A 24,532-nucleotide genomic window follows, 5' to 3' on the forward strand; every position below is an offset into this window, starting at 1 on the left:
GGGGTTGGTTCAAACCCCTTATATTCCATGAGGCTATACTATCCATTAAAACCATTGTGCCCGGGAGTGCTTGCCCCCTCAGAATACTTACACTGGTCATTCCGCATAAATTCAGACATTTCAGTCGGAATAGTTTCCACTATTTCTTCCTCAACTCGAGAACTTGTGCCATTACCTTTATATTCGCTATCTCTTGCCTCATCAACCTGACTTTCATTACCCATTTCCGAGTTCCCAACCCCCTTTGACAATATCTCAAACGAGTTTCGTGTCTGCACCTTCGGATTATCAGATTCGTTTACATTACCCTCCTTAGTGCCGGACGTGCTCGGCCCAGGCTTGTTCATCTTCGGTCTGTAAATAAACTTTTGCTTTTGTCTTTTCTGAATCACACCTACTCTCGCTACCCTCCTGTTATCAGTAGTAAATCCCTCGTCATCAACAACCACCTGTTTAGCTTTACTTTGAACATTCTTAGCACATGTCTGGTCGTTATGACCAAAGATACAGCACAACGAGCATCTCTGCGGCTTCCATTCATACTCCACTTTCACCTTTTCTGTGATATATCCCTCTCCTTCCATTTTCGGAATGGCAACAATTATATGATCTTTAAGTTCATTCTCCGCATCTATTTCAATTAGGGCCCTTGCAAAACTGCTCCTTCCCCAATTATCTGCACACATATCCGCTGTATACCCATCTAATCTTTTCGGTGTTCCAATCTTTGAAGCCAACAAACTCAAACCATCATCCGTGTAAATAGCAATCGGAACATTATACATCTTAACCCAAACAGGAATTGACTTAATACCCTCTTTCCTTAGACTAACATCCGGAGACCAGACATTCAAGAACAATGGCACTTTCCTAATCAACCATGGTCCTCCTTCCAAGACTTTTGCCATGCCCTCTTTTGAATCAAACTTAAAGAAGAAGAAACCATCCTTATTCATCATAATTTTCGAGAAACCATGCTTAGCCCACACATTTTTCGCATAATATTCCACAACAGGAAAAGGTAACCGATTGCCCAAAAAATAACCATACAAAACATTCTCAAACTTGTCTTGGACCTGTTTAATTACCTCACGAGGAATAAGCACATCCGCATCCTGAACCGTCTCTGTAGCATCCAACTTACGGAAGTTAACCTCCCTTTTCTGCGAAGTTTGAGTTCTAACCTTGTCCGCGTATGATAGGTTTGGAGTTTCGTTGACTACGTTACTCGAACTAGGTTTTGCATGGGCATTCATATTGGCAGCCGTAAATCCCCCACCATATCCCCAGTTCGCTTCCAACTCCACAGGTTTGGAAATTTCAAACAACCCATCTAGCACTGATACGTTATTTGTAGAATACATACCACGTCTCGGTAACAAAGGATTACCTTCAATGTTGGTTACTCGTAAGCCAATCCCCCGAATTGGAGGTGTATTATCTTCATTCCCCGGAGATCGCTGATTAACAAGATTCACTTCATCACTTTTCCCCTCCATGCATGCAACAAACCTAAAAGTCGACCAAACAAACTAGTTCGTGATCCAAACCCTAGGCAGCAACAAGAAATCGTTCACCAAAATAACAAGAATCCGCAAAAAGATTACTAAACCCTAGCCGTAAATAGGAAATCTTCTCCCAAAAACAACCAGAATTCGCAATCACAAGAAACAGAACCCGAAATCCTTAAACCCTAGAACATAAACCTCAACCCTTGGTCCATTAATCCAGTGTCATCAATCTAGCTAAATTAATCTCAGTTAACCGCAATCAATGGCTTCCAGATTAATAGATTAGGGTTTCAGAAAATATTACTAGAGCGGCGATTTGTTTTTTTTTTTTGGGTAAAGGGTTACCCCGGTAAATTTTATAAATCAACGAAATTAAGTACAAGGGTGTGTCAAAGCGAACACACCTACTAGACTTGGCATACCAAGACTAGGAAACAAACTCAACAAAACAACCAAACACACAAAAAACCAAAAAACAGCCACTAACAAAACACATCCAACCGACGCAAACGGGTCACACTAGCAACTATTAACTTCAGCTTCTAACCCGGCTCGAACTCATCTTCATTTGAATAAATCTTCCAAGCCTTTAGCACTCTACTCCGATCCGCACTACCACGGAACTTGAATCCCATGAGCTTTAACCGGACTGTGTGCTTGACTAACTCTGTCACCACTTCAGCCGACTTGTGATTATGAGAGAACAGTCTAGAGTTTCGTTCCTGCCAAACAAAATATGCCGTAGCCGCAATCAGAATCTTGCCCACTATAACAGTCATTGTCTTTGAGGAAGCCGTGCGTTCCATCCATGCACAGATGGATGCCCAAGAGTCAGAGACATTCTGCAGATTAACCAAAGCTTTAACATTATTCCATACTTGCGACGCAAAACTGCATTGGAAAAAAAGGTGATCACGAGAGTCACGATCATAACAACACAGCGGACAACACATAAGCCTTAAATTCGTTGCACTCCCCGCTTCCCAAGTCATAAGGCGATCTTGCGTTTTGAGCTTGTTCCTTATAACCAGCCACATATGGAACGAATGTCTTGGAATACATTGTGAAAACCATATCATATTGAACCAAGAAACCGTATCACCCCGACTCCCCGACTCCTAATATTATTCCAGACTTGCTTAGAGCTGAAAAAACTATCTTTACCATCCAAGTCTTTCCACGTAGGTTGTCTGGTACATTGTGAACAAGAGATGGTGGCTGTAAATTTATCAACACAGGAAATAAATCATACCAAGCGGCCGGCCATCGCCATTGACCCGAAGCATCCACTATATCAGCAACAGTAGTGTGCAAATTGAAACCCGCATTAGAGATGGTTCTCGGAGTGATAAAGGTACTGATCGGACTCAAGGAGCACCAGTTATCACACCATGCATTAGTCTGAGCGCCACTTCTGATAGACATGCCCATGTAGGGACGCACCAAATTCCGAATGGATAAAAGTTTACGCCAACCCCAACTCACACTCCCCCTACACGGCACCTCCCAAAAACTTCTACCATTTAACTTGTACGAGTGGATCCATCGAACCCAAAGAGACTCACGGTTAGTAATAATACTCCATATGTGGCTTGTCATGAGAGCTTTATTGACATCCCCAACATTTCGAATACCCAAACCTCCCTCATCCTTTGGCAAGCAGACATCAGACCAAGCAACTTTGGCACGAATTCTGCCCAAAGAACCAGCATTCCATAAAAAACGACGCATTCTCTTCTCCAATTCAGAAATTACCCGAGCAGGGAGAATAAAAACTGAAGCCCAGTAGATGTGCATAGAAGATAACACTGAATTAATAAGTTGAAGGCGGCCCGCAAAGGACAACGACTTAGAAATCCAGCTCGTGATTCTGCTCTCCATGCGATCAATCAAGATTTTACAATCTTTAAAAATAAGTTTCGTGGAAATAAGAGGCACCCCAAGATATCTAACCGGAAGATTACCTTCTTGGAAAGGCATCAACGAAAGAATCTGCTGCTTCACTAGAGATGGCACATTCGAAAAATAGGCAGTACTCTTGGTTGGGCTCGGTACTAACCCTGACCAACTAGTGAACAATTCCAAAGCATCTCTAACCTTTTTGACCGAGCAAATGTCAGCATGGACAAATATGAACAAATCGTCCGCAAAGGAAACATTAATAATTCTCTGCTTAGCACATTGATGATGAAATTTAAATGCCGAGGTTACATCAGCCGCCTGTTGCAGTAAAAGAATAGCACTTCCATGATAAGGGTAAACAGATAAGGAGACATAGGATCGCCCTGTCTCAACCCCCTCTTTCCCTTGAAAAAACCATGAAGATTACCATTAACGGACAACGAGTAAGAAGCCGTAGAAACACACATCATAATCCACCGCACCAGACGCTGATCAAATCCAAAACGAATAAGGATAGCTTTCAAAAAAGACCAACTGACCGTATCATAAGCTTTCTGGATGTCTATTTTAAAAGCACATCTCGCAGGGCCTCTATTCAAGTGATAGTTGTGCATCAGCTCCTGAGTTAGGAGAATATTATCAGAGATTTTCCTACCCGGCACAAAAGCTGACTGATTAATGCTGACAAGATCCCCCAAACTCCCCTTAATCCTATCCGTGATAATCTTGCTAATACACTTATAAAGCACATTACAGCAAGAGATAGGACGATAATCCAAAACAGAATCCGGGATGTCTTTCTTAGGAATCAAAGCTAGGATCGTGTGATTTAATTGCTTGAGGAGTTTCCCATTATCAAAAAAATCAAGAACCGCATCCGTAACTTCAGTACCGATAATATCCCAAGCCTTCTTGAAAAATGCTGACGTATACCCATCAGGACCCAGGGCTTTATTTTCACCAATATTAAACATAGCCGCTTTGACTTCCTCTCTAGTAACTTGTCTAACCATATAAGTAGCAGCTTCATGGCTAAGAACATTAACAAAGATACTATCCAAATTAATGGGAGTTACCTGGTCCTCAACACCAAGAAAATTGGAGTAATGAGTGACTAGGGCAGCCACAACCCCACTACCTTCATGGCGGAAACCCGAAGTGTCTTTAACACTATGAATTTTGTTTCTCGCGTTACGGCTTTTCACCACATTGTGGAAGTACTTTGTATTAGAATCTCCAGCACACAACCATTCAACCTTAGACTTCTGTTTGAGGAAACATTCCTCATCACTAGAGCGGCGATTTGTGACAAACAAGAAACGAAAAACCCTAGTTCTTAATTGATCCCTAATGCTAACGAGTTCGTTATAGATTCTTGCAAGAACAAGATCCAATCACAGACTGTTATGCATAAGATCACAAGAAAAAACAAGGGAAATTTTGAGCAAGAAGAACCTTGAAAATCGCCTAAGGATACTTTATTTTTATTTTACAGGAGTTTACGTCCATCATAACACGATGATGATAGGACCGACTCAGAGTTGTTAATGTACTAGATTACCCTCGACACCGAATGACGAACAGTCAATGAATTTGGTTTAGAATACAATGGTAAGAATTCGAGTTGGTAAAAGGGATAAAATTCACCATCATTTATATGTTAGGTTGAATTTCTTCAACATTACTTTGTTTCACCTACTCACTACTAACAGTGAGCATCCATGTCACTTTCGTGTTCGGATAGATATCGCACAAAAGATAGAACTAGGATTTTCGAACTCATAATATTATCGCGAACAAGAATAGGATAGCCATATCATACATACAGCTAATGTTATCAGATACCTCTTTCCTCTGATGCATCTTCAACATCATCTCAACACTACTTCGTTCAAATTCCACGCACCAATTTCACAATCACCTCCACCTGAGGACTAATTGCCACAAACTGCTTATCTCCTCGGAGTTCTTTGGTTACATCAGGACTTCCACCATTTCTAGAATCTACGCGATCCAGTTGTTAATGGAAGATTGCGATCGAGAACCATGGGAACGGAAGGAATAAGTGAACTCGTACACAAATGGAATTAAGAGTTGGGAGTCTATAGTTTCTGAAAAAGCACTAGTAAACAACCACCTGGCGAGAGAATTCATTCCAGTCCTTCCGGCATCGAGTTACAATAATTACGTCTCTGGTGTATGTACACTCCCGATCGTATATTACTTCGACATGTAGTTATTGTTATGAAGAATGTAAAGCTAGAGATGGTAGTGTCGCGAACTCACAACTAGTTACTTCCCTATCGGAAGACATATGAAGGCCATCCTGGCTATATGAGTTCTACACTAGTGTATGTTATCAGTAGGAATGTGGAATGGACTGTAGCACATATGTTTTTATTGAGCCTGCCTCTCTCTTAAGGCATACCAATAAATTCGCTAGTCTCAAAATGCCAACTCATAAAAAAAACAGTTACCAAATAACAAAAATGCAAGTATACACATAGTTTCACTTTGGCGCACGTATGTATAATTTCACATAATTAAGTGTGCTTACTATTACCGCGATTTTCCCAACACTTCCTCATACAAACAAGTCTGTTATTACGTTCCGGGCCATAATAACCCACTTGTCCTACGAAACTATCCTGGTACTCACCAGTAGAACAAATTACAGAGTTCGTTAACTGTTCTCTACTATGAATCATTTCACATTTATGTCCACTAAGGTTTGAGCTTGTAGTTATAGTCTAGGTCTCCTTAAAAGCATCCTAGTTCTCTATACCATCTTCTGTCACACCCCGATTTGCAGCAGAAGGGAAAACATGGGATGCAACAGACACCTCTGGTACAAACACATTGTTTATAAAGACACTACATTTTATTTATTACAAAATGTTGATTACATACTACATGTATGTTACAACTGCGTGTTCCCATGAACCACATAAGTCTTCTAAGTCGCATGTGTCTATCTCAATATTTGCCAATAAACACGTCTTGAATCACATACACGGATCACATCAGTCTCAAGTTACCTGAAATGCATGTTAGTTTTTAAAGAGGGTCAGCTAAACGCTGCTGGTGAGTTTCACTGTTTTAGTTTGTATTACATAAGTGTAATTATAGTTCAAATTTGGCACATTTAATTGAATATATGTATATATATACTCTGAGCCGACAAGTGAAGCCTTGACTGTCACCTCAACCCCGTGGTCCACCACCACGACACTACCCCAATGTAGCTATGGCTAGTACCCCATAGCCTATGCTCAAACATGTACAATTGCGTATGTATCTCATGGCATTCATGGCCATTGCAATTGGGTTTGTCGGACCAATAGTACTATTTACACATTCACCGGCCTACGGTTAATCACTTGGGTCTGTGGGGACTTTTCATGTACTAGTGTTTACTCAGATAATCCATGTTGTATCATGTATATATGTGCGCGTATAAATGTATGTAACATGCATTTCACCCCATGTAAAACATGAAAACAGTTTGAAAAGGGGGAAGTAAAACTCACAGTGTATGCAGTGGTTTCACCCAGGATGTAAACAAGCAACTGGGTCAACTTCTAGAAGCATATATGCAAATATGGACTTACGTCAGTATCTAAGTCGGTAACACGTATAACTTGAATTCTCTCAAGAGTTTTCACTCTAGATTGAGCCTATACAATACTGGTATGGAGATGGAGGTCAAGGTAGTATTAGTTTTCAGTTTGGCTTCCGGGCACCGGTTCGCGTGCCAGACAATGTTAGTAGTTTAACATGTTCGGACAATGGTACGGGAATACCAATTATGCCAACACGTTGTTATTTAAGAATGATTAATTTTTCATTAAGGGAGTTTGGGTGTTTGAGAAGTCTAGGTTGCCCAATTTTTAGTTTCCATTCTCGCCGTTGGGGATCCTCCCGAATGGTGGTGGAACACACCCAGAATGTCCCACTTACCCTGGAACCTCCCAACATACTCCCGGTGTCCCAATTATAGTCAAGATAGGTTTTGGTCCGTTCCCAGTTTCGACAGGTTCGTTGTCCTGTAAACTGCCGAATTTAATTAAAAGAAGCGTTTTAAAAGCTGAAAAATCCCATTTAATCTACATGTTTCATAAAATTTTGAGAATTTTTGTAGAGATCAGTAAAAATATATAGATTACGAAAAAAATAATTTGGGAATTTAGTTCGCCAATTTAACTTCTTAAATAAATCAATTGTAAAACAATATTTAACCAAATAATTCACTTTGCTTAACATCCAATGTCCAAAAATTCCGAAAATATTCCAGGAACTCCCTTATGTGTGTAGAAACTCCCTGTAAAAATTTGGATTTTTTCTGATTTCGTTTCAGTGCGTTTCCAGCTACCGAAAACTCATTAAAATGCATATCTTTAATCCGAATCAAAAACCAAGCAATAGACTCCGAAACTTCCCAGAAACTTCCCCATATGTCCCTTAGTGTTCATGTAAATTTTGGTGATTTATTGACTTCGTTTGGTACTTTTTCTGGATTTGTTTTGATAAAACAGTAAACAATTCACCAAAAATTGTAGAAAATTCCAAAAGTTCTAAACTTTTACATGGACCTTCCTGTCAATACCTAACATCCCCACACCAAATTTCAGCTCAATCCAATACCCACGGACCAAGTTATGGTCTGAACAATTTTCTGCCTATGCTAGTTTCGAGTTTCGAGCGATATACCTAGCGATTTCTTCGAGTCCGAGTGTTTTTTGTCACACCCCGGCCGCGTATAACATGCAACTGCGGCGGAAACTCCAGGGGGTGTTGGGACAGAATTAAATTGTTTCATAACCATGGAAACCAAAGTTACATTTTATTTATTTAACAAGCGTAATACATTGTCTTAAACAAGAAAACAAAGAGTTTATAACATAATTAACTAAGTCTATCTTCGCTTTTATATCTCTAAGGCACAGGTCCGCCCTAGTGTCATGATTATCATCCTATGGAATAGCTCCTGAAAACACATGTGAAAGTAGGTACGTCAGCATAAAAATGCCTGTGAGATACATAGGTTTTGTGAAAATGGGATTCATGACTTGAGTTTAAAGAAATGTTTAATAACAGTCAGTCATGAACCTTATAATTTGTCTTGCTTTGTAAACCATTTGAAAAACGATAATATCAGATGATATGTATAGATAAGTGTAAGGTTAAACGAGTAACCAAGTAAAATGAGTTGAATAAGATAAGTTGTTTGTAAAAAAATGTCTTGTGAAGAGTATGTTATTTGTGTAAAATGTAATGTGTCTAAACTGAAATGACTTAGATAACGCTACGATATGTAATATTATACAAGCATTTATATATAGGAAGTACCAGCGGCGTATCCACCATGTTTGTACCATATTACATACGCCACGTTACTCAAACCATTTACCCAAACCACCCACCATGTAAATTGTTCATGTATAAATCAATTGTCAAGTGTTATTGTGTAAACCATATCGAAATGTCTATGTTCAATGTAAACCACCAAGTATGTATATCAATGTCAAAATGTTTATGTTTAATGTAGATCATGTAATGTGTACCCAAAATATATCTTGTATAGTAAGTTAAATGTATCAACTAAACCGTATGTAAAATGCACAAAACAAGGTGTTGAAGTAAAACTTGGTTTAAATCAACGTTATGTTTTGTGGAACAATGCATGCTCTACTGATATTAACATTTATGCGGTATTGTGAAAATGCATACATCCAAGCCTTGAGACTGTGGCGATAAACCTTTAAACAAATTAAAGGTTTATCTAAGTTATGTATATCGAATTCGGTCATTCCTTCCAATCCAAACAAACCCAGGATTTCAGGAACGGGATTTGTCAATTCCTATGGTACCACTACCTACTAACGAATGGCGTGATCAATGTTAATGAATGTATTGTTCCATGTTAAACAAACCAAATGTCATACCAAAATGAAGGCATGTGATGTAAACAATTGTACTAAGTATGCACACAATGGGCATAAATAGCATGAAATGCAATGTGAAACAATGTACTAAGTACGCACACAATGGGCATACATAGCATGAAATGTAATGTAAAGCAATGTACTAAGTACGCACACAATGGGCATACATAGCATGAAATGTAATGTAAAGCAATGTACTAAGTACGCACACAATGGGCATACATAGCATGAAATGTAATGTAAAGCAATGTACTAAGTACGCACACAATGTTATATAGCATGAAATGTAATGTAAAGCAATGTACTAAGTACGCACACAATGGGCATACATAGCATGAAATGTAATGAAATCATGTACTATAATGTACTAACGAACATAACAGGTATATGATGTGAAAACATGGAAAGCATGAAAGTAACAAGTAGGCACATGTGTTTCACCCCAAAACAGTTTAGAAAACAGTAAAAGAGGGGTTCAATGTACTCACCTGAGATTGCTTTGAATTCCTTGTGTAATAATCACACAATGCTAGAGATCACGGGATATCAAACAGCACCTAATAGGTAGCTATATTAATATACCGGACCAAAATCGGAAGGATCGGATAGTATGCGGGTTCGTAAACCAAACGAGTATGGAGACTCGTGTAATATGGTTTAACAAAGCCTACATACTAAAATGAAACCTAACCTAAGTGCTTACGGCCCATTACGACCCGTTTAGGTAGCTTTTTTTTTTGGGTAAAGGGTTACCCCGGTGATTCTATTAAAATGCAACCGCAAATAAGTACAAGTAGTGAGGATGAGTTCCACACTAGTTCATATACAGGACATGGCCCATATATGTAAAACAAAAACCAAAGACCTATAACACCCCATAACCTAGTCTACTATACATCATGACACGACATCTAGTAGACAAATAATGCAAAACCACAAAACATAATCCTCAACCACCATCATCAAAGATAAAGAAGCCACAAAACAGCAGCCCCTTCAGACAAAAAGCAGACAGCCTATCCATTAGAGAACTTGGTAGAAGAGGTGCTTGCCCCTGCTTTCGAAAAAAAAGGATGAGTACCCGATGTCATAAATGCACTAGTTTCATTGTATACTTCTTCAACCTCCTCCTCATCCGATTCCTGCCTGTTACTCGAGGGTTTCTTCTCCACTCGACCCACAGTGGTACCTCCCTGATTACCAGTATCATCCTTCAGAATGTCAAACGGGTTAGACGTTGAAACCTGATTCTGCATCGGACTCTTTGAGGACGATTTTGGTTTAGGGTTAACAACTGGCCTGTAAACTACCTTAGGCTTCTGATTTTTCATGTGGATACCTTGGTTGTTCACTTTCTTCTTCTTGCCCTCTACAACCTGAAAATCATCATTCTTCTTTTCAGCATCCCCACTAGGAGTTACCTGAGGGTTCTTCGGGCACGAGCTGTCATCATGGCCAAACACACAACAAGAGGAGCACCTTAGAGGCTCCCAATCATATTCAATCTTGACCTCCACCTTTGAATACCCACTACCATCCATAGACGGGATAGCAACAGTAACACACTTTTTCAAATCAGCTCCCGCCTGAACTTCCACAAGCGCTCTAGCATAACTGCTTCTCCCCCAAGACTCAGTACACATCGTGGAAGTATATGAATCCAACATCTTAGGAATCCCAATCTTAGACGCGACCAAGCTAAGACCATCCTTAGTAAAAGCCGCTAAAGGCACATCATGCATCTTAACCCAAACTGGAACAACTTTAATTTCCTCTTTTACCATGTTGATAGAGGCCGACCACTCCTTCAAAATTATCGGAACACTTCTGATCAACCAAGGCCCATCCTCTAGCATTTGATTCATCCCTTCCTTAGTTTTAAACTTAAAGAAAAAGAAGCCGTTTGCATTCGTCATAATCCGAGAGAGACCATACTTAACCCAGTTGTTTTTAGCAAAGAAGTCGACCACAGGAAATGCTAACCGTTTACCCAGAAAATAACCATACAAAGTATTCGCATACCTATCAGCAACTTGTTGAACCGAAGACAATGGGATAACAACATCCGCACCGTCTACTGTCTCATTAGATTCCATCACCCTGAAATTCACTTTAACATTTTCCTTAGTGTTCTTAACTATGCTAGCGAATGAGTCCGGGTCTGCAGCCCCCGAATTCTGTGGTGAACCTTGTGCAGCCAACGAATTCACTCCCCCCAGACCTGCTGAAATCGAATACCCCACATGAGAAAAGTGATCGGAATGCACACCAGCCGGTTTCTCTAATTGAACTGGCACCGTTATCTTCGACAGTTCATCGATGATATTAGGCCGCAACTTCTCCACAGGATGAACAGTATTGTCGCTGCGATCAATAGGGTTTTCACCAGCCGGTTTTGGCGTCTGAATTGCACCCCTACGAGGCATCCATTTGTTTCCTTCAACATCCATCACCCGGTTAGTAAAACAGTCAAATGAGAATTGTGATTTACCGCGATCCTGAGGAAATGCCCCGTCTGACTTAGGTTCCTCCATTCGAAACCCTAATTGATATCGCCCAGGAAAAACGAAACCACAATCAGCCGACACAGGAATCTTCTTAATCTGATGAAGATTCTGACGAGACCCCAACACCTGGACAACACTCAGCGCCGATGAAACACTAGATGAAGGTGAGAAGTCGAACCCAATTCAGAAGCTGGTTTGCCGTTGATTATGGTGCCGAAACCCTAAGAGGACAGCCGCACCCCTACAACAATCAGAGAACAAGAACGACAGAACCCTAATTGAAACCGAATCCCCCTGCACAATCTCCATTGGTAAACTTGAACCAACATATTGGTAAACTTGAAAGGTTTTGGTTTAGCTTTTTGACTAGATGGAAGCTTTAAAACACACGGACAATGGTCCGAAACCCCATAGGGCAAATAAACAGCATGGCCTTCAGGAAAAGCATCAGTAAAGTGAACATTTGACATGATTCTGTCCAACTTCTTCCGAATCCCCACTCCTGTTTTAGATCGCTGGTTCCATGTGTAATGAATTCCGCTTGCATTAATATCAAAAGCTTCCATATATTCTACACAATCCTTAAATTCAGTCATCGCAGCGTTCACTGTAGAACTCCCCATGTATTTATCTTCTATGTTAAGAGCAACATTAAAATCGCCTAGAATAATCCAAGGATTGTTGTTAACCAGCCCTTTATGCATTTTCAGCGACTCCCACAGCTGCCTTCTTTCTTTGTAACAATTACTAGCATAGACAAACGATGCATAAATCATCTTTTTATCATTTTTAAACATGATCTGAGTATGCATGACCTGGCTATTAGCATCAACCACCATAACATCTATATTATCCATGTGCCACCCCAGAATAATTCTAGTGCCTTTCGAACACATCGCTCCATTCGAGGCCCAATCCCAATTTCTAAACACATTCTTACATACCTTGTCCAAATTAGCAACCTTAACATGAGACTCCAAAACGGCTATCACCTGAACCCCGTGCTCTTTTAAAAACTTTTGAACCTCCTTTTGTTTCAGGGGGCGGTTCAACCCCCTAACATTCCAGGAAGCTATACTAACCATTAGTAACCTTCTCAGCAGGTGTGCTTGCACCTGTTTTGTTAAACGAATCTCCTTTCATAAGGTTCGGCATTCCATCATCCGTAGCAAGTCTAACCTCTTCCACATCCGACTCTTCCTCGTCCTGAACCCCATTCAATACACTGAAAGGATTGTTTGTTTCAATATTCGGACCCTTAGAGGAACTAGGTTTATTCACATCCTGCCTATCATTTGTTTTTTTTTTTGCTTGTAAATAACTTTTGGTTTCTCCTTAACATGGTATTGCTGTTTTGAAGCTTTCTTCCTATTATTACCATATTTAAAACCTTGTTCATCCACTTTATTCTTCCCTTTGTTTTCCGTATCTACCTTTTCCACACTTATCTTCGGGCATTCCTCAGATATGTGGCCAAAAACCTTGCAAGTGTTGCACCGAGGTGGCTTCCATTCATATTCAACACGTATGTTGCTCTTTAAGGTACCTCCATCCTCTACATTCGGAATGGCAATCATAATGTTATCCTTAGCTTCCTTCTCCGCATCGAGTTCTATGATCGCTCTAGCAAATCCACTCCTACCCCAAGACTCGGTACACATTTTAGATGTTTCGTTATCAAGCACTTTTGGGACACCAATCTTTGAAGCAATTAAACTCAGACCGTCTTCGGTGTATGCAGCTAAAGGAACATCATGCATTTTAACCCACACTGGGATCTTCTTTAATTCCTCTTTTTTCAGTTCCGTGTTTGGAGACCAGTATTTCAAGAATAACGGTATGTTTCTTATGAGCCATGGCCCATCCTGAAGAACTTTATCCATACCCTCCTTAGAGCTAAACTTAAAAAAGAAAAACCCTTTCCCATTCATCATGCATTTCTGAATTCCACCCACCTGTTTCTAACGAAGTAGTCCACCACAGGGAACGCTAACCTTTTTCTAAGAAAATAACCAGACAATACATTTGCAAATCTGTCTTGAACTTGCTGGACAGACTCAATAGGAATCATTACATCAACATCATCAATAGCCTCAATGTTTTCCATATACCGAAAGTTTACCTTGTGAGATGACTGAGTCGGTGCAAGTTTTGCTGCATACGATTGGCTGACCCTTTCTTGGTTTCCTAATCGCTCAGCTCCTCCACTTGAGTTTTCTGCCTTACTATCAACAGCGGCGGGAACTGGAGTAGTAATCTTTAGCAATTCATTAATAACATTGATCGGCCTTGGATCCTTCTGATCATTCTGAACCACACCTCGGCTGGCCATCAACGGATTACCATCAATATTGGTCGGCCTCCCCTCAAAACCCTTCCCAAGACTTATGGGTTTATTTCGTAACTCTTGTGTTGTAGGCGGCTGCCGAATAAACACGTCCCCATGCAACCTCTCAGAAAATGATTGAAACCCTAAATCCTCCAAACTATTATCTTGATTCTTCTCCATGCACAAAGATTGAAAACAAACGGCAAGAACATGAAAAGCAAAGCAAACGAACAGAAAGTAGCACAACCCTAAGCGACAAAGCAAAAAACCCTAAACAAAAAAAAAAGAAAAAACCCTAATTCCAACTTCAAAAGATTAGAAACCAGGGTAGAAGTCTAGAAACCTTACTCAGAAGGATCAATTGATCAATCACGACCTATCGTACGCACATATACATAATCAGTTTCGAATTCGCAATATTTCACATGTACTCTATGTCACAAAGTGTGTTTGGCAATTGACAACATGCACCACGTAAGCAGTTAGTAAGTTCTCATGCAATTTATGTTTCACACAATTGTTCATCACAGTTTGTACTAACATGGTTATTGATTCACATACTTGAGAGTGTCGCAGTCTTAACGAAGTTAGCAACTTATCAGGGTTTATAAACATAACAGGAATGATAAGGTAACACCGTTAGTTAACTAACAGGATTTACTAGCGGAGTTAACAAAAGTTAACCACTTACATAGTCATATACGTAACTTAACAAAGTTAACAACTTAACAGGTTCAATCATGTTATAACATACATTCATAGCTCCATGTTAACAACAAACAAGTCGGACAGGGCCTTGCCCCATTTAAAACTCGGACAAGTGTGGGGGGGGGGGGGTTTCCCCTGTTCAAAAGTCGGCCAAGACTAGGCATGAAACTCGGACTAGAGGGTGGTGGGTTTAAAGCTCGGACCATGAGGGTTTGGGGATTAAAAGTCGGACAAAAGGGTTTGGGCCAAGAAACTCGGACCAACACATGTGGTTATGAAACTCGGACCATGTAAGGGGTCACAAAGGTCGGACATGGGTGTGGGGTCACAAAACTCGGACATCACCCCCTTAAAGAAACTCGGACCACCTGCCCCTTGTAAAATTCGGACAACTCTCCTTATATCTTCAAAAATTCGGACCATCAAGGTGCAAAAGGAACTCGGACTAAGTGTGGCATGTATATAAGTCGGACTGGGGTTTCAATTGACAAAAAATTTCGGACCAATCACTTAAAACTCGGACCTTCTATGTGCTTGAAAAGTCGGACTCCATGTCTTATGCATATAATTCGGACCATTCATCATGTTGTAAAAACTCAGACAATGTTCTTAAAATTCGGACAACAACAATTACAAAACTCAGACAAAACACATTCATTAAAACTCTGACTAACAAAAAGTCATACGTTCTTTGCATCGTAACAGTTACGTTTCCATCGATCATCAGTTACATTCATCGTTCTAAAACCCTAATTTCTTATATTGCATTGCATCTATCTAGCATCAATCCAATTACCAAATCAATCACGTATCATAACTTGTATCTTAACATCAAGCAATTGATTACACACTAAACTAAATCATTTCTAAATCATCAGAACTCAATCAAAACCACAGAAGTATCATATGAGAGCTAGGGTTTTCATGAACACATAATCAAAATTGATAATGATCAAGCAATCAATAAACATTTACCTTGTGTTGATTCTAGAGAAAATGTGGGATCAAAAGTGCTGAATGTCTTGTGCCAATGATGATGGTGATGATGATTGCCAGAGAAAGTAAAAGTACGTGCTTGGATTTTTGTGTGAGGTTTAGTGAATTTTTTTGGGTAAAGGGTTACCCCGGTGAATCTATTATAAACCGCAAATAAGTACAAGTAGTGAGGATGAATTCCACGCTAGTTCATATACAGGACATGCCCCATATATGTAAGCCAACAATCATAAAAGAACCTATGACATCACATCAAACCTAGCCTACTACACATCATACAAAGATATCTAGCAGACAAAACAATACATAACCAAAATCTTCAACCTCCATCATCGAAGATGAAGTTGCCACGAACCGGCAGCCCCTTAGACGAACAAAAGACAAACTAACCATTCGAGATCTTTGTGGAAGAGGTGCTTGCCCCTGTACTAGAACACAAAGGATATGTACCCGAATCTTTGGTTTCATCATAGACAACTTCAACCCCGTCCTCATCTAAATCCACATGAACCTGTCTACCCCCTTTATTTCTCTCTTGAGTTGAAACACCCCGTCCCCCAACACACTCGAGTGCAGAAAACGGATTATGGGTTTGGATTTTATGGGAAGTAGAAACCTGCTGAGAAGTAGCGGCCTTTTTCTTCCTATCCACCGGTCTGTATTCAAATTTAGGCTTCTGGTTATTAACTTGAAAGCCATTCTTCTTTGCACTCTTCTTAACCGGAACTTCAGTGAAACCATCCTCGTCTACTATTGGCCTGTTAATAGGAGGTTTGGATGTTGAGCCAATACGTGTAGGGCATTCCTCAGAGTCATGCCCAAACACACAACAGTGAGCACATCTCGGAGGTTCCCATTCATACTCCACCCGAATAGTCTCCGTAACATATTTGTTTCCATCCAATTCAGGAATAGCCATGGTTACAGTGCCTTTCAAATCCTGATCAGCTAATATTTCAATGAGAGCCCTAGCATAGCTGCTCCGTCCCCAAGCCTCATTACACATATCAACAGTATACGAATCCAGCCGCACAGGAGATCCAATTTTTGAAGCCAACATGCTTAACCCATCATCAGAATAAGCCACTAGAGGGACGTCATGCAACTTCACCCAAACTGCAACCTTTTTAAACTCTTCTTTTTTAAGGGTGTTTGTAGGGGACCAAATGTTGAGAAACAAGGGTTTGTTACGGATCATCCAAGGACCCCCTTCAAGAACAGCGTCCATTCCCTTTCTATCTTCAAACTTGAAGAAAAAGAACCCATTTGAATTCATCATTGTTTTCAGAAGACCATGTTTCTTCCAATTTGTTCTCACAAAGTATTCAACAACCGGATATGCAATTCTATCCCCCAGGAAGTAACCATAAAGAGTGTTAGCTAACCTGTTGTTAAACTGACGAACAGAGTCAATCGGAAGCACTACATCCACACCATCCAATGAGGCATCTGAGATTAGCTTTCGAAAATTGACTTTCGGTACTTGGTTAGCCGCATCATTGGTCTTCCTAGCACTTTCCTCTTCACTTTGAGTCTGATTTGGATTACCAACCCGCTTAGGAGCACTCTGCTCAACCTGTTTGTTTAGAACCACATCAGCATACAAATGTTGTTGAACACGAGCATTTTCACCATGTTCCTGCTTTCGGACACGAGCAGGGCTGACATCATTTAGCGGGAGCACAAATGATACCTTTTGCCTATCAAAAACCATTGCATAATCCTCATCTGGTGAATCCGAACAGCCAAGAACGTAGTCAGTATCATTCAGCGGTAACATGAACCGAACCTTCTTATTACCCACTTCTGAAACCGTAGGAATTTGTGAATTCTGTCTTGGCTCAAAAGGTTTCCCATCGATACTTCGGATCTTTCTCGCAAAAACGTTTGAATTATCCTCAGTTTGTTCATCCTTATCAACAGCCATATGATCAAAACCTAGTGACGGTCAACAGAAGTTCAAGATATGACGGCTGAAAGCAATCACTGAAAGCAGTCGATTAAACCGTGCCAAACCCTAGCAGCCGATTCAAAGAATAGCGATGATAAAGAACTGCTGAAACTCTACAATAATAAGGAACCAGCCGCACCCCCTTCGCTAATCAGAAAATAACTAGTTGAAACCCTAATCTCGAAATCTGGAATCACCTTATTAGCACCGTTGAATCAGATATAACGCCGAATTCAGAACAACGAAATCAGAGCCGTAACTTCAAAATACAAGAGGTGTATTGCCGAAAATAAAACCCTAACTACAGAATCCTAATTCGAGAACAATTGAATATCGCCTAAGGATCGATCAGAAACCCTAAGTTGATAAACAAGAGTAATCGAGACGAGGATTAGCAAGAGAAAGTTAGGGTTTCACAAAATCGCTCTGGGTTCAGTGGATCCATATGTATAAGCTTAAAGGCAGGAGATTTTGGGAGGTTCCGTGTAGAGGTCGTATGACTTGGGGTTGGAGGAAGCTTCTTGCAATTCGAAGCTTAATCCGGCCTTTTTTGTGGTCTTCTATTGGCAATGGTGCTCAAACGAACATATGGAGCGATATGTGGTGTGATCATTGTCCTTTGAGCAGTTTCATCAGCCCGAGACGGATCTCTAATGCTGGTTTTCATCTTCAGTCTACAGTTGCTGAGTTGGTTTCGCATAGTGGGGAGTGGAGTTGGCCGATTGCTTGGTATGACTTGTTTCCAGTTTTAATTTATATTCAGGTTTCTATGTTTAATGATAGGCAGGACCGGCTGATATGGAAAGATCTTGATGGTAACTCCCGTCACTTCTCTTCCTGGGAGGTTTGGAATAATATTCGGCATCGTGAGAACTTAGTGCCATGGGTTAATATGGTTTGGTTTAAACACTACATCCCAAGACACTCGTTCCATATGTGGCTTGTCATTAGAAATAAATTGAAGACGCAAGATAGATTGTCGGTTTGGGAGGCAGGAAGTGCTACAAATCTAAACCTCATGTGTTGCCCATTATGTTGCTATGATAGAGATTCAAGGAATCACCTATTCTTTGAATGCTCCTTTGCTTTGGAGGTTTGGAATAACATTAAGGCGTGGACGGCTATGGAGAGTGTTAATGGAACATGGGCCGATATTATGTCTTGGATGACTCAGAACTCGAACATGCAAATGCCGGAAAATATTATCAGCCGATTGGTACTATCAGCTGCTTCTTATTTTGTCTGGCAAGAAAGAAATAATAGGCTCTTCTCTAAAAACCAGCGTACGGCAATGGTGATTGCTCGCGAGATCATTCAGACGGTTCGATTGCGTATGTTGACATTCCAGTTCAAGTGGAGACCTGGCCTTCGACGACTCCTAGAGAAATGGCAGATTCCTAGTGGAAACATGGAAATTGATCCAGGCTGAAAAGTAGTGTCTTGTATTTATTTTTGTTGCTCTTTGTGAGATGGGTCGTTTAGTTGGCTATTTTGGTTGGGCTGTTTTTGTTTTTGGCCGTTTTTATTTCTTGCCTTGGTATGCCAAGGTTTTCGTGTGTAACATTTTAGTTGCACAATTGTGCTTATTGTTTTATAAAATTCACCGGGGTAACCCTTTACCCAAAAAAAAAATCGCCTATGTCGCCAAAATCGCCCAGAGAACCCATCTCCACTTTTCCTCTTTCCAAAGTTGCATGGTTCATCGACCTTTCATTTTAAGAAGTTATAAATATAAATATGTTATACATTCTTATACCATTGAGGTTTAGTGAATGATTTAGGGTTAAGTATGATTTAGGTTTCACTAATAACTCTTTACACCCTCTATTATTATATTTTACAATGATGCACCATCTCAAACAATTTCACAGTTTCACCACCAAGTTTATGCGTTTGACAAGTCTTTCACAATTAACACATAACCATGCACAAACACACAATACACTTCATTATATCAAAACGTTACAGTTCCATAGCCAATTATTTGTGCAATTAAACAACTAAACAATACATGAACGTGCAATAAATGCGAAATAGGAATCTTGGAAATTCGAGTTGTCACATGATCCTGGTCAGTCACGCCTCCAAGCGGTGATACTCCGCGTGTGGATTTTGGGGGTGTGACATGAATATAGTTTCATTAATCAAGATTTCACATAAGTACAATAACTAATTAAAAGGTAGCATAAACAAGAATCCACTAACCAACATCTTGACCGTATAAGGTGATGCTTCGATGATGGGGAGAGGAGATCCTACTGCCGTCGCTAATGGGGAAGAGGTGAAGGTATTAGGGTTTGATCCATCTTGTGCTAATATATTTTAGATGCATGGACTAATTCCATACATGATCGGTATGGAGTGGGCCGAGCCCACTTAATTTATGGTTCGATATAATACTTGTTCGGGCTCCTAAGGCACTAACAGTTAACACATCTAAAATAACTAGCCAACACATACATACAAACATTTAAAGGTGCACAGGTGTAGCTAAATGAGTTTCACATGGTCGTTATATAAAGGCAATTAAACACTTTAACTAAACATGTAGCGCATTTGTAAGTTACACATAACATGTAATGTGAAAAGAAATCAGTACATAGAGAAGACTTGAAATTACGAGTTGTCACATCATCCCTAACTTGAAAGAAATTTCATCCCAAAATTTAGCACGTAGTTACTGAGGAAGCTAGTTAGGTTGCGTGGTTTCTTGGTTTTCTTGGGTGTCACATCATTCCCCCGTTGGTTTGGAATTTCTTCCCGAAATTCCGCAGTAGCTTCAGCCTCAGTAATGGTTTCATTGTTCTCGAACAATGGGGATATGTGTGTTTCATTTGGTTTTCTCATTCCCAGGTAACCTCTGGGCCATGACGGGAGTTCAAACGAACTTGAACAATAGGTATTCTGGTATGTTTGAGAATCTTGACCTCCCGGTCCAAGATTTCCACTGGTGCCATGACAAATCGCGAGTGATCGTCGATGGTGAGTTCCTTGAAAGGAACTGTGAGAGTTTCATCTGACAGACACTTCTTCAGATTCGACACTTGGAATATGCTGTGAACTACACTTAGTTTTTCTGGTAGATTCAACCTGTAGGCCACCTTGCCAATGCTCTTAGTGATTTCGAAAGGTCCAACATATCGCGGGTTGAGTTTGCCTCGTTACCAAAATGCCTCGTTCCAAGGTGAGACTATAAGTAGCACTGGACCCCCACCTGGAACTCAAGTGGATTCCTGCGCTTAACAGCGTGACTTTCCTGATGGTCACAAGCTGCCGCCATTCGTTATCGTGTCTGAGCAATCTTCTCTGTTGTGCCTACGACGAGTTCTGGGTCAGTGATTTGGCTGCTGCCAACTTCTGCCCAACAAAGAGGTGATCGGCACTTCCGTCCGTACAATACCTCTAACTCCACTAAAGGTAGACGCCGCTCCCAGCCGTTACCAAAGTCAATTATGCATGCTCGAAGCATGTCTTTAAGAGTTTGGATGGTGCGTTCAGTCGGCCCATCCGTCTGTGGATGATATGTTGTGCTCATGTCTAGACGTGAGCCAAAGGATTTGTGCATCGCTGGCCACAAACCAGATACAAATCGTGGGTTTCGATCAGAGTTAATGGAAGTTGGCACCCCGTGCCTAGCAACCATCTCTTTCAGGTAGATGATTACAAGTGTAGAAAAGCTTATCAGTTTCCTTGATGGCTAGAAAGTGTACTGGTTACGGGAGACAATCAACGGTTATTCAGGTGATAATGTTTCCGTTTCGAGTTATATGTAGTCTGGCGATCAAGTCCATGGCAATCTATTCTCACTTCCATGTGGGTATTGCTGGTTGCTGATACGTCACCTTGACTTTCCCACAAGTCAATTCATCATTCATATACTTATCTAGGTGAGCATTCATGCCCGATCACCAGTACAAGGTTTATAAATCCTAATATCTTTCATCATAACCCAGACGATTAGAATATCGAGGCCGGTGCTTACTCAACATAAATTTCCTACAGTCACTGTATAATGAGATCCACACTCGTTCCATGAGGTAACGAGTATCGTCCAACCTGTCAAAGGTTGCTTCTCCATGCCCCGCATGGGTTCAACATGAAAATCCTCTACCTTTAGCTTTCCAGTTTGAACAGAGCGAGTCTGATCAAGTATGTTTGAGTCAATAGCGAGCTGCAGAGTTCGTGTATGTTCAGGTTTCACAGTCGTACTCATTCAGTAGTTCCATCCAGCGATGTCATTACATGCTTTAGCTCTTTCAAAGCCAAGGTACACAGGAGGCCCTTGTGATTGGTCTAGGTAACGCATTCAGTATCGTCCAAGTAGTGCTTCCAAGTAAATCCAAATACCACGGTTTCCACCATCGGTTGTGTCGTGCAGTTCCTCTTGTAACTCCATTATGTAAGTCATCACTCTCTTGTGTTGCGTGGACGTGTAACTGGGACTCTGATTCGAACCATCATGATATACCACTAAGTCACCCACACCCTCGGGTAGAGACGATGCTCAGTGTATTGCAGAGTTAGGATTCGAAAGCTGAAAAGATGTCCTGCTGTTTTGTCTCTCCCACGAACACAGCACCCTGTTGTGCTAAAGAGATTTAAGCTGTGCGATCTTCGAAAATCCTGTGATGAATCTGCGATAGCATCTAAGGAGACCAAGAAATTGTTGTATCCTCGAAGGGATCTTTGGTGTCGATCAGTTTATAACCAAAACGGGTCTTAGCGAGATCCATGTGCATTCCCACTTCGCTGATTATGTGTCCAAAAGGTATCTCTCGAACCCAGAAATTACATTTAACAAGACTTTGAGCGGAGTGGTTCCTCCCTCAGGAGTTCTAAAATAAGACACATCGGCCACCCATGGCGTTCCATTCTCCTGGTCAGGATTTAGAACGTTGTCAACAAACGCGGTCAATTCATGTGATCCCTGAAGCTGCTGGTGTGTTGGTCAGCTCAATGATCATGATGTACAAAGTTGAAATGGCTGCATTGCGTTTGACATGCTGTACTACGAACATTCTCCTCTTGGAGTTCCATCTGATGATAGTTCGTTCACTAGCGAACGGTTCTTGACTGTCACCTTGTTATGTTCTTGATAATCAGTACACATATGAAAAGGCTTCTCTTCATTGGTATAGCGAGGGCTCCTTAAAGCGAAAATTCCTGTCTGACAGTTCCTGTAGTTGATTAAATAGCTCCTGCAACCTTCCTGGTGCCAGACGATAAAGAGTACGAGTAGTTAGAACTGCCTCCAGCGCGAGGTCAAACTGAGTTCCTACCTAACAGTTGTAGAGATGATCCTGGAAGTTCATCGGGTAGCACATGGAGGATAATCACGAACAGCTGGTGGATCCTCGATCCTCTTCTTCCTAACCTTACGTCTATAACAGTTGCCAACATAGCGGGGTAATCCCTCCGTAGACACTCCTGGCTTTCATTGCTGAAATAATGCTAACCGTTGCGCCACTCTGACGCGTTAGAACAGATAACAATCCTCCACGGAGAAGAGGGATACGTAGAATCTTTTCTTCTCAGGGTACATCTATCAAGATCAATAGAAGAAAGGTCGATGTCGAACACTTGTCCCACAAGGTCGAGTTTGCATTCCAACGATCATATGATGTTTCCATTGTCTTGCCATCAGCCGATTCCACAACAGGTTGGGTTTTAAGAAGCATTAGGGTTATAGAGAACAGAGAGGAAGTGATTCGTTACCAAGAACGTGTATGCCACTTTGTTATTACAATCCTGGCATCGCCCACGCCAATCCCTAATGTCCCTCCATGAGCATCATTTCCCGTGTTGTTGTACTCGTTGCGAGGATTTCCGGTACGGTCGTCGTTCCCTTGGTTGTTGTCGTTGGATTTAATATCGGCCACTCCATGCCATAGGTGTCACACCCCCAAAAATCCACCCGCGGAGTACCACCGCTTGGAGGCGTGACATGACCAGGATCAAGCCACCAATCATATCGAACATAATAAGTAATAAATGTAATTCAACCAAACAATATGAAAGGTGTTCAAAACAAAGCATATTAAGTGTCTAGCGGAAGCATAATTGTAAACCCAATGTAAGTAATAAGTTCAAATGTTTAAATGTTTTAACATAGCATCCTCGGTCCATGTCCCATAACGACTGCGCCTCCCGTACAAGCTCCATGGGTACCTAAGGTCCTGCAAGGCATGTAACAGAGAGTCAACAACTAGTTGAGCGAGTTCACAGTTGGTTGTTCATTGATCGTAATAGTATAGTAGATCGTATGTTTGTTTAGCGGATCATGTTTCGTATGCATTTGTATCGCAGCCCTCTAGGCATGTTTGCGAAGATTAGTGGGAGTTTCCCAAGTATTCTAGACTAGGTATATTTGTATCGCAGCCCACCCGGCATGTGTGAGAAGTTTAGTGTATGGTTCACAGCCATTCCAGGCATGTGTGCGAAGATTGGTTCTATTATCGCAGCCATTCCCGGCGTGTGTGCGAAGAGAAGTATTTGTATCACTAGTCTAGCAGTATCTATCAATAACCTTCCTCTCCCGAGGCCCAAAGTACGTAATCCCGATAATAACTTAAGTATAAGAAATCTTCCAAACCCACTCCCGACCCTGGGAACCCCATGCCTTGGTAAGAGTGTGAACTCCCCTTGGTTTGCTCGGCAGATACACAGAAAGTCAAGTCTACTTG

General features: G+C 41.0%; 1 protein-coding gene across 1 annotated transcript; it reads left to right on the forward strand.

Moving 5' to 3' along the window:
* The first annotated feature begins 18,294 nt into the window (after positions 1-18,294).
* LOC110939628 lies at positions 18,295-19,278 on the forward strand. Its single transcript, XM_022181238.1, has one exon. It carries the CDS (start codon positions 18,295-18,297, stop codon positions 19,276-19,278), a length of 984 nt encoding a protein of 327 aa, XP_022036930.1.
* Positions 19,279-24,532: the final 5,254 nt, after the last annotated feature.

This window comes from Helianthus annuus, chromosome 1 (assembly GCF_002127325.2).
Source record: "Helianthus annuus cultivar XRQ/B chromosome 1, HanXRQr2.0-SUNRISE, whole genome shotgun sequence".
In the NCBI taxonomy this organism is placed as follows: domain Eukaryota; kingdom Viridiplantae; phylum Streptophyta; class Magnoliopsida; order Asterales; family Asteraceae; genus Helianthus; species Helianthus annuus.

Coding starts and splice junctions, on each gene's coding strand:
- LOC110939628 (XM_022181238.1), top strand. CDS start 18,295: ATGTATAAGCTTAAAGGCAGGAGATTTTGGGAGGTTCCGTGTAGAGGT.